The sequence below is a fragment of the Zophobas morio genome, unplaced genomic scaffold (assembly GCF_036711695.1).
Source record: "Zophobas morio isolate AGI-343-1 ecotype UQ-CSIRO unplaced genomic scaffold, CSIRO_AGI_Zmor_V1 ptg000017l, whole genome shotgun sequence".
In the NCBI taxonomy this organism is placed as follows: Eukaryota; Metazoa; Arthropoda; class Insecta; order Coleoptera; family Tenebrionidae; genus Zophobas; species Zophobas morio.
This window is the reverse complement of record NW_026972122.1, coordinates 9,113,395-9,125,696: the sequence shown is the minus strand read 5'-3', so window position 1 is coordinate 9,125,696 and position 12,302 is coordinate 9,113,395. Positions and strand designations below refer to the sequence as shown.

At 33.6% G+C, this 12,302-nt stretch overlaps 1 protein-coding gene across 2 annotated transcripts in view; it reads left to right on the top strand.

Annotated features, from left to right (window-relative positions):
• Positions 1–12,302, top strand: part of LOC135130488 (filamin-B) — an 80,274-nt gene that overhangs the window by 27,933 nt on the left and 40,039 nt on the right. For both annotated transcript variants that reach the window (XM_064057885.1, XM_064057886.1), the window contains exons 3-5: positions 5–228; positions 7,407–7,548; positions 7,728–7,891. In XM_064057885.1, the coding sequence (XP_063913955.1) occupies positions 5–228; positions 7,407–7,548; positions 7,728–7,891 (530 nt within the window). The remainder of the gene's footprint in view (positions 1–4; positions 229–7,406; positions 7,549–7,727; positions 7,892–12,302) is intronic.

Genomic DNA, 12,302 nt, shown 5'->3' with positions numbered 1-12,302 from the left:
CTAGATAAGAGTAACAATATTGAAAATTGTCGACGTGCCATGGATATAGCCCAACGCGATCTGGGAATTCCTGCTGTCCTTGAACCGGAATATCTAGCGTCGCCGTGGTTAGACGAACTATCCGGCATGACGTACTTATCGTACTTCATGAAGCCTGGCTCTCCTGGTTTTCACGCCACTTTAAGATGGGTCAACTCACGACTAGAAAGACCGGTCAACAATTTCACCGTAAGACACCAGACGTGCAGAATATTTAACTTTCGTTAATGGTTTAATGTGTAGCGGTTGTTAATTTTATATTTTTAAAGATGAAGTTGGCCAGCCAAGATGCCTGTGTGTAGAAAGTGTAAAAATAATGATTGTGTTTATGCTTTAATAACTAGTTATATTGTTGGTTAGTCTGGTACTAACCACCCGAGTGAGGAGGAAGCAACGCTGAGGGGCATAATTTAGTTGGAGTGTAGTTAATATCTTCACTCTTGACAAGTTGCAGATGAAGTTTAAATGATTAATATAAAATATACGTAAACATAGAAGTAACGGAATGTTACATATAGCGTTTAAGCGAACATCGGAAGTCCCAAAAAGTTAATATTCTATAATACCCTTAATATGTTAGTTAGTGTCTTATTAAAATTTAACAAAGATTATTGTACAAATATCGTTTTTCCTAAACATAAACAAACAATTTGTTGGAGAAACTATTAAATATTGTAATTCAGTTAGCGACATTAAAGGCTTAAATTAAATTGATGTTTAAGTAAAATATGTATATTTTTGTGCAAATAATTGTTTTAATATTAAATAAAACATTAGCTTATGAAAGTAATAATTACGCCGTTGTACATCGTTTTAATTATGTAGAAGTTTCACAGTAATGCGTTAAAAGTCAATTATTATTATTATTATTATTATTGTGCATTTACGTTCTTAATTTTTTATCACACTTATGGAACTACGTATAACTGAATTAGACCTTGAAGTTTAATAAATAATGGTTGTTATACTATTAAATCACGTAGATGTCGTAATTTTGTTTACATTTAATTAGCGTTGTTTTCTTGACACAATATCTTTTATCTTAATTGGTCCAGGCATGCCAGACTTCATTATGAACTTAAAAATTACTATATCTTTATCTGCATCTAACAACCTGTAGAGTACAAAAACCCTGTTTCTCGTTTCTGCTTGTCTATCACTTATTTTGTCTGTTGGTGATTTCACTGAACATAAAATCTTAGAACATATGACTTGAAATGTTAGGTGCCTCTTAAAATTAATGTGGAACATGAACATCAGCAGTTCTGTTCATCTCCTCCAAAAAATTCATGACGTCATTTTAAAATACTGGAAAGTGCTTAAAGTTTAAAATATGTTGTTTTAAAATCTCATTTTAAAACAAATAATTTTAGATCAAACAATTTACTGAAGACTAGGTAATTTTTTTTTTAAATCTTGTGTTATAACTGTTATATAGGACATATCACAATAAATATACTAAACAAACTCAGTTAAATAAATATCCCCTAAAATTTGTGGGATTCCCTTGCAGGAAGTCTTATCAAATTCAGTCTTACTAAAACTTGTCACATGACGATTTTCCTAAATATACAGAGTATTTGCAAAAATTTTATAAGTCAACTGATAAACGGCGTAATCATTTTTTTTTTTAATTTTGATGGGACACTAACACTGCCATTGATTCAGGTATTATGGAATACTGACAAAAAACTGATGACGTCATTTGAAAAACTGATGAATATGAATGAATATAAGGCTGATTATTATTTATAACAAAATGCTAAGATGTTTTTTTTTAGAATTCATGACAGTGGTTTGTTGCTTCTAACAAGGCTTATCTAACTTTTTTTAAAATTCTGGAAACACATTTGTGTTTACAATTAGTGTTTCGTTGCACATCCAACATTGAATATTGAATTGCTACTAGAAAACTAATGGCGTCATCTTATAATTGTGCACGTCTTCTCGTCCGAATATTCTTTGTTTATTTGACTAGGTAGTAGCGCTGAATACTTGTTTTAAACCACAATTTTTAAAGTGATCACATCCTCTGAACAACGATGTCATCTCATTTGGCACCAGAGGTTTCGGCAACTTGTTAATTGTCAATTATACGTCCTTCTTTTAAGGCACCAAATGGAAAAATTTGATCGAACAGAAGATTTATCTGAGGGCCTTCCTTTTCCTACTGCACCCACAATGTACCACCAGACTATGGAACACATATTTAATTCGTATATCGTGTATTCGTTTTACAGATTCCAAGGCTTATGAAACAGGTAAACTCTACCTTTAGAGTAGGAACTGATGTAAACGGCTTCTGCAGCTGCTTGTAAAGCTCAGTGTAAATTATTCAGAGAACTATCGCATATACGTCTACCCAGTTAGATAAAGAAAGAGTGTTCGGAGGAGAAGATGCGACATAATTATACAGATCAAACGATTTGATGATATTCGGCCTTGATTGTGCTAGTCTTCTCGTCCGAACAGTCGGTTCTCAATCTCCCCCCCCCCCCCCCACCATGATAAACCCTTGGAATATTGTTGTAGATTTACTACTATTAACGAGTACGTAGCGTTACCACCTAATCAGACAAAGAATGTTCGGACAAGAAGAAGTAATTTGAAACAAACAACAACAAAAAATGTATAAATTAACAGACGTAAAATTTTCAACTTCCGCAGTTTAAATGAATATGTGCTAACACTTCTATCTCGCTGCCTCTTCTCATCTAAGAACTATTTTATCATTAAATTATTAATTCTGTGTCGCTTGGACGGTAACAAATTCCAAATAACAAAGGCGCTACCCATTATCTACATATGTTAGATCCCTCTACCACTCATGACGTTTTTTAATTTTGTAGAAATGTGATTTACTTTTTGATCTTACGTAAGACTCAAGTTTAGCAACGATGTTATTTACTCATTCCCATTAAATCATTGTTAGCGTATGAAAAAATCACCGAAACATTCTTTTGCTAATTAATTCGACTAAATTTACAAAACAGTTATTAGCAGCGGGCGGATTCTTGCGGGTAAGGTGACAACCGCCCGTGCAAATACTACGCCTGATCCTCCCGTCGGAGCGATTAAACATTAAGTTGCTAACTTTCCGGTACAAAAAAGGTTACTGTTTCCTTCAAATTCACGCATATTCAGCGTAGTTTATAGTACAGATTAAATACCAAACGCAGCGATCACCGTATTACAAACTTAGTTTTATAGAGGAAAATATTGAGAGAACAATAATTGTTACATAGTGTTTTGGACCATGTTTACTAAACATTATATACATACATATGTTATTCCACTAACTATTTTGCTTTTGTGAGCTTATTTCATATTTTAATAAGGATTTCCCACTTATATCTTTCATTCTCAGTTTCAATTCATTCTTTGGTTGTTCTAACTTTACTTGGGTTACAGTCCTTTAGATTATATACAAGGTGAGTCACTAAACGCGGGCTCCTCCATATCTTATTAACTATCAGAAATAGAAGAAAAGACTGAAATTGAAGTTGTACAGTGCCGTAAGGACTATACACCAAAATTATTTTAAACTATGCAGAGTGCTCTGTTTTTAACCCGTAACACAAAACATATTTTTTTTTGAAATGGCATATATTGTTACAAAATAAACCCATACGTTGTCCAGATACGACGCTTATGGGTTTCCTAGTGGGTTTTCTAGTACGTACGGCGATCATGGGTAACTCATCATCGGTGACCGCGGCCGGGCGGTGTTCGCTAAAGAAAAGCCTGGAAGCGGAAGTTGCGAAGGGTAATCTAGAAAGACGTCGATCGCGGAATATCTAAAAGGGAAGTCTGGGTTTAAATAGACGCCACCTTCGGGAACGATTCAGTCAATGAACGAGTGGAGACCAGTAAATTGGGACTAGTCAAATCCATTCCAATCGAGTGGGAATTATTCTGTACATAATCGCTGTATAGTTCGTCGTTTAGTTTTGTATTACCGTGAAATAAATTGTTGAGTTGTACCCACGCCGAATTTAATTACCGATCATCGTAACAATGCTACATATTTTTGTACATTCTGATTGACATCTTCATCTTGTAACCATAGGTACCATAGTTTATTTTCGAAATATCGATGTGATGTTGCGAAGTTTTTCCAATTTTCTTGAAATTTTATAGCACAAAGAAATCACAATTCGGTAATTTTTACAATCCGTGTTACAATATTTTGTGGAAAGTTGAATAAATTATCACAATTTTCAAATATCAATAGTATTTCAGTTTTTTTCAAATAAACAGCTTGCACTTTATTACTAAATAAGTATTATTCTGTTGTTTGTTTTTTCCTTTTTTGTTAAGTACCGATATTTGAAAAATTCTAAAGATTATTTTTTATAAACACAATTTATTTAATTGACAAAGTTCATATCTCTGTTCATTTCTCCATAAAATATTGCAATACAGATCTTAAAAATACCGATTTTTTTGTGAAGCCTTACATTGCTAAAAAATTCAAAAAACCTGCCGTAACATGACATGGACATCAAAAATAAACAACGCATAGAAATCCAAAGAAGAGGCTAATAAAAATATGTAGGTATTCCGTTTAAAAAAACTAAATACGCCAAAGCATTACAGGTTGCAGAGTTATCGAGTATCTGTGAACGCTACTGCAATACATTTGACCTTAAAAAATTGTAAATTATCAGAAAAGCGTTTAAGGGCTTTGTCTTGAATTACACCTTGGAAAGTCGATTAGAGTTAAACAGAATAAACCATTTGGTCTATTTTGCAAAGAATCAATAATTTTTCAAATAATGAAATCGAAAAAGTGAGGTTAAATTTGTCGAAACCAATGAACACGGTAATTAATTAAAAATTTACATTTCTGTAGGTACTCTCAAGGTAAAAATTGTGAAGAATCACGTAATGGACAACGGCAGAGTAAGTCTCACTACAATTAAAAAACAGTACCACTGTTTTAAAATTGCAATGAGTAGTTTTTGCATTAAATAATTTTGGTAAAGTTGTGATTCCCCGAAAGTGCAGTTTGTAAATTGTAAGGAATCGTCAAAACATTGTGCAGACATGGTTTGGAACCGGTGCTTTACTCTTGAATAAACACAACTGAAAGCCTTGATCTTCGTCCCTACAATAGGTAAAACTGCCATGTCCAAGTATTACCTTCAGCTTTGCAGTTTCTAGATAACTGAAACATGCCAGATCTGTGTAACAAGAATGTCAAAGAAATTCTACTCAAAACACGCCCACATGGCCATCTTAACATCAAGATTTTTCAAAATTTCTATAATAAAAATGATGAAAAAACAATAAAATTTCAGGAGCATAATGTTAAGAGTTCTGTAGATGATTACGAGACTTCTTGAAATCACAGAATGTTTATAAAGATATTTAACCTTCCTAATAGCAAAGTTACAACTATTACTAAACAGTAAGTTGAAGTAAGTTTTAAATGAAGATAATGCAACTATCACAAAAAGAAAAAAGAAAGTTACTTAAGATAAAAAACTTTATTGCAGTACACATGTGTGTATTTTATAAAAGATGTTGAAATTATTCTTTTTTTATTTTCAAAAATATCTTGCAACACTTCTTCATTAAGATTTTCATTACAAAAACGTGTAATTTTATCCATTAATTTTTCCAATGCGTGTATTCTATTCTTATAAACGCTGTTCTTCATCCATCCAAATATTGAAAAATCAAGTGGGGTCAAGTCAAGAGATCGGGAGGGGGCACTCTGGATTGGCTCTTAAACTTATTATGCGGTGGCCATAAAATTCTTCCAAATATCTTAAATTTTCTCTTGTCGTATGAGCTGTAGCACCATGTTGCTGAAAATAACCGGACTCTAATTCTTCGGGCAATAACTGATTCACAAACACATCTAAAATTTGGAATATATCGGGCCTATGAATCCTCGTCTGATAACAGCTAGCCACACACCAACCTTCAGTGCGTATAATGGTGTAGTCGAAATTCTGAAGTTCTGTGAGTTGACGTAGCCTGACAGATGAAACCAGGCTTCATCAGAAAAGAACGACAAATCGAGAATCCTGTTATCGTTTATATTAGCTTGAAACCGACGACAATACTGGACGCGGCGAGGAAAATCTCCTGAACCAACAAAATCTTATATCAATGCATATGTAAAGAGAGTTCTGACAAAGATTTCTTCGGACTTTGTTCCATTCTCGTCCTTAAATCCTCAACAACGTCTTCACAAATTTGAGGTTTCCCCGTCGGTTTTCCCTTAGAGGCGCTACCAGTGTGGTTATATCTGGCCACAATTCGCCGTATGTATTTTTTCAAAGATTTTTCCTCGATGACAACGGGATATTTCACCAGATACTCGTCTTTACACGAATCCACAGAGTACATCCAGTCCCCGTCCTCATTTAACACCCCATTACGGTTATAGGACATGATGATGAACGTGTTTTGCTCCAAAGAATAACCCATCCTAGCCTAAAAAAACGCATTTCTAACACTGACCATAGTCATTCCTCTGTGTTCATTACCTGAAATTATTCAACAATGATCTGAAGTTTTGATAAAACTGTTTTTTGAGACACTTAAAGTTCAAACAAAAGGGAAGACAGCAAATGAAGTCAATTAGCTCACAAAGTGTGGGAAAACGCACCAGTAAGCAGTAAAACGAAATTATTGACATCCGACAGAATCTGATGAAGCGTTGGCGCCGGAACAGTGCAGCCACAAAGTCATGGCCTTCCTTGACTACAATATTTTCTGATGACCCTGTATAATGTTAATATATCTTTGTAACGGATTCTCGTTTTCAGGACTGTTGTCTATTCCAATAATTATTATTATTTGTATAGTTTTCCACACTTTCAAACTACTGGTGGTGTATTTCGCTCGCTTTCGCCAATAACATGTTTGGGATGCCTTTTCTTATTTGAATGTAGTTTCTCTGATGTTTCTTCCTTTTGTAGCGGCAAATCTGTTTGGTAACGGTTGTCACTTAAATTTATATTAATATTCCAGTTATGACTGAATTCTAGTTTAGTGCTCAACAAGTTTTGTTGATGATTCCAAACTCAAAGGCAAGAAATAGTATGAACAAAAAATAGAATCAGAATAATAGATAAATTTCAGGTGTCCTATGAAAGTTTTCAAGGATACAGTTTGTAAAATACTGGAGAATAATTTAAACCAAATAGAGCTTTTGATTTAAGAAACAATTAATATGAAATGCCTGACTGTTAAATTATAATTAATATAAACGGAAAGTTTATATTTTTTACCAGATAAGAGAGGCTTGCCTTTAAACCAGTATCTGCTTGAATAGTTTTAAGTAAATCGCCTCAATCAAATCCGTATAACCTGTCACCATTTTGTAAGTTTTCTTCATCTTTTTCCAGAGCGACTGGAACGACGGAAAAGTAATCAGCGAAATAATCCGTTCCCTCGGTGGATCCGCCCCAGCTCCAGAAAAACTACGAAGCGAGTCCCAGTATTGGGAGTCCAACCTTTACCAAGCCTTAGACGCTGGAAAAAGACTAGGTGAGAACAAAACACTTTTACCTTTATCAAAGTTCATGTTCCTTTCGCTACTACGAGCATGACATGAACTGTTGCAAACATGAATTACCTACAGCCTTGCAGTTTGTGTTGAATGCGTTTCACACTTCGACTATCAGTGAAGCGTGCATGAAAAAAATAAATTAATTGTTATGACTCAGGTGTACAGCCCATATTATCAGCCAAGGACATGGCAGACGTACACGTCGAGCATTTGGGAGTGATGGCGTACGCCGCGCACTTCCAGTGGGTGCCAGAGAGGCCTCCGTTGCACGACCTGCTCAACGTAACCCTTAATTCTACTTCGGGAAGGGTCGGAGAACCTGTAAGTACATTTTTATTTTTCTGAAATTGTGGAAAATGGTAACCTCTATGTGCACGGTAGAGTAAAATTAACGTGGGTAGGTAATTAGGTTTGCAAACATACATTATTTATAAAGTTGGATAATTCACTGCGGGTTTAGCATTGGCGGTAAATGAAAATAAAGTACTAAAGAAATGTTTAATATCTGTTTCTTGGAATGAATTGTGCATTGATCTTTTTGCAACTTCCTGTCAATAAGTGTTGTGTATAATTAACAAATTAAGTGTCAAATGCGTCAACTAAGTTTGAGAGTCTTGGTCGGTAGTTTCCTAAAATATGCATAGGTAGTTTTTGCACATGGTTTTACGCATAAACAAAAATACTAAAGTTGTGGAAATGTCCCCTTTCAAAACACTTAGACTGTGACGGTTTTTTAGTGACCAAAACTATGTGGTTTCATGTATGTTACGGATAACTTGCTATGGTAACATAGCAATGCAAATTGCAGAGTTCAAAATCGATTGAATAATTTAACACTACTGTCATCATCTTCACTATCACTATCATCTAAAACGGAATTGACATTGATAATGACTTGATTTGTTTCACAATTGTCCAGAATCTTTTCCGTTTGCCATGCCGTATCTATGATTTTTTGGTGTGCTTAATATAATTTTCCCAGTGTATATTAGGAATTTGATTTATTAAGTTGGCACATTTTTCCAAGTTTTCAATACACCAACAGGAGAAGCATTAGTTTTTGGAAAACTTTTATCGTACTTTCATTTACATTCCGACTATACCATTTCAATTGCATTAAAATGACAGTGGTAGGCGGAAGTCTTAGAACACAATGTCAATGTTCTTGAGTATAGTGATCTAAATCATATACTCCTACAATTTTTCGGGCAGTCTTTTGCGTACAATATTCCAAATCTGATCTTTCATAGCTTTTTCAGGATAATCTATCTTTTTTGTGTTTAACCATCCCACCATTGTTTTCTTTGTCCAACTCTTTCGAGGAACTTCTTCCTACAAATAAAGCAGAAATATAAGTCTAGTATACTTATCAAAACTAAAATAAACACCATAAGTCTACTGTGGTAAGTTGCATTATCCATTATAATAAGTAATAACAGACGGTTTCGGTAGATTGGATATTAATTGCTTAAACCAGTTTTCAAAACTGCCCTGGTTCATGTTATCATAACCTCCAAATCCAAATTATGTTTTTGTCATAAATTCCTTCTCCCGTTTTTCTGATTGGAGTTTGTGTTGAACCGTCTTGCCGTGTTTTTTTACATATACTACTTATTTCATCCAGAAAAAGGGTTTTGTATAATTTTGTTTTTTGTGGTGCTGATATTCACGCAAAAATTTTGTTCCTAGCTTAATAGATGGTTTCTCAATCAAAAACAATCGATTATTATTTTTGTAAAATTTAAAACCAACTTTTACACTTTTAAAGAACATCATGGTTTCTTTCGAGATACTCCAACACATTTAATATAACTTGTTTTGTTTGATCACCAAATCGTTTCATTGTTCATAATTAACTAGAGTAGTAAGACGTTAAATAAACCAAAGATTCTGTTTGGCAAATAATTCTGATGACAAATTTCAAAATTTGCCAAAAAATGAATATAGAAAGAAAAAAAGTTTTACCTTAGGCATTTCCACCACTGTACCATGTTCACTTCTTGTAAAAGTTAGGTATTGTGATAATCATTTGAGTTAGGAAAAGTCGAATTTTTGTCAATTGGCAGTCGAATTTTTGTCAATTGGCAATTATTAAATGAAACAGCAGGGTTGGATTTAGAAGATGAAGTTGACGTTGATTTCATGATTTCAAACTATACTTTCTCTTTTTTCTGCTACATTGGTGGCCTCTCATCCACCCTCTCATTTTAAAGTTGTGATGTCCGCCTCTGTCTCTGCTAGTATTGCAGTAGACGTTCTCCTAAAACAGTGGTCTGTGTATCTGAAAAGATTTGGCACCTTCAAATATTCGGAGATCTTTCGTAGCATATCTTCGAAATAAGTCAACAAGATTTACATCTTCAACATTTACACTAGAAATTGTAAATTCTCTGCGTACATCAGTTTTTGTATTGGGAACTTCATTCAGGATAAACGACCCCACGTCTTTAATATTTTCAAGTGGAAGGAAAGTGATTATATACACCTGTATTTGTGGTTTATGAATCCACCTTGATTTTGTTTATTGTTATTATCATTTTTATTGTTTAATTCTTCCGTAGAGTTGTTGAAAGAGCGTCAGCTTCGCAAATAAAAGGCCCGAGTTCGAATTCGACTCCCGGCATTCCCAATTCTTTTTTTATTGATTAAATCAAGTACGGTTGACCCTATTTCCTCGAAAATTTGAGTATGAAGTACTGTTATTATTAGTATTACACTGCACCTATCAAATTCATATATGTGTCCTCGCTAAAATATTGATGATGTTATCACAAAATGTTGTTATGAAAAAACTCACTTGAAACATATGCATAAAACGTTCTGTTTTTTGTATTAAGAAACAATCGTAAATTGTGACCTCCCGTCGTCTCTCTTTCTTGCTGTTCTGAGTTTATGGGTTTTTAGAATAATGCATTTGTACTCGTATCAATACAAAATCCGTTATCACTGGTTCGTCGATGAGTGATCCTTGCTGAAAAAGCAATACTGTATAGAATTTATTTTATTGATCAAATCAAGACAAGTTCACCCTTTTCCCCCAAAATTTTAGGAATGCAGTGTTGTTACTGTTGATAATGCATACACTCTTCCGTTCCAAAATGCTATACATTCTTTACTAAGTATTCATGACGTCATCACAAAATTTTGCAATGGAAAAACTCACGTCCAACACACGCGTAGCATGCTTCTTTAACCGACATACATACCTTTGTTTTAATTAATAGGGGTTATGGTAAAAAAAATTAAACTCGTAAAATCAAATTTTGCCACTTTTCGAAAAAGTTCGGGGACTAGTAAAATTTTGTCTAAATAAAATTGGATCAATTTCTGCTTGATTTTGGCACGAGAAAACGTTAGTCATACTTGTTTTTACCTGAGCGTAAACTAATGAGCTATTGTAATCGAGTCCATTGGACGACTGCCTACTTTTATATTTTCTTGGCGTTTCATGACCCCTAAAGTACGAAAGAATTGGTCTCACCTTTGCGTTTATCTGTCTGCCTCTCTGCCGTCTGTCCGGATTTTTATTAGGTTAACCAAAACTATTTGGATAATCATTGTTACCAACAATAGGATGGCATCATCTCCAAAATTTACACTAGTAAATATTATTTAAGTTTTATAAAATAAGATACTCCTTCATATGTGGTTTATGAATCTGTACTGAGTTTTTTCCCCCAGACATTCAGATTTTTCAAAAAATCAAAATTATATAACATTTTACAATTTAACTTTGAAATTGCAAAATCGAATGCTGTGAACTCTGACAAATATTTTAAAGTTATTGGAGGCGTGGTAAATCGTTAATCAAAATTTTGTCCGTTATCTTATAATTTTCCCAATAAATGTTCTTTTAATATGTCCTTATTCAATTAAATAGTCCTCTCTGTGTTGAGGAGACCAAATCAAATCATTTTCTTTTAACCGTTGATGCTTGTAATCTGAACGGGCTAATAGTGGCATTCTTTCGAAGTATAAACGCAAGCAGTCGGAATTAAGCATGTACTGAGAAATTGAGAATATCTAATCCTTGGTTATCTGCTTTACATATATTTTACATTGTCCACTGGTTTTTACTTTATAGAAGTTATCACAAATAGCAAATGGCAAAATCAATTTTTGTTTATTTTTTAAAGAAGCGGGAATTTTCGTACTACACTTTAAGGACTAGGGAGGTTCTGTACGGCTGTGTTATCTAAACACATCTAATATTAACTCGATATTATTTATGACACCCTGTGTCTAAAAAAGCCGGCTTTGTTTTGTTTTGTTATTTATATGTGAATTTGATATTATCATTTTAATACAAACTACTGAATATTTCATTTGGTTGTGTTTACAAGAAGAGCACGTGACTCAGATATATTTTGATAGTTTCTCAAATAAAGCATAAAATTTGTTTTTGAGAATTTTATTTTTTGTGATAATCTCTAAAGCTCCAATAAATTTTGAGTCGAATGTCAGTCCTGTATTTCCAAAATTTTGGGAAATTGGGTTCATCAATAACATAAGTTGCTTCAATATCTTTTTTCAGTCACCCTGTACAAACAATTGTGAAAAATGTAAATCCACTGACAAACCTCAAGTGCAAACTCACAATATTTTGCACATTTTGGATATAATTTATTCAGAAAAATTTTGAGATGACGTTATCAAGATTTTGGGAATGACAAACATACAAATTTGGACTAACACGATGTACATGTAATGTTTGCAAGATTTTATATAGGTG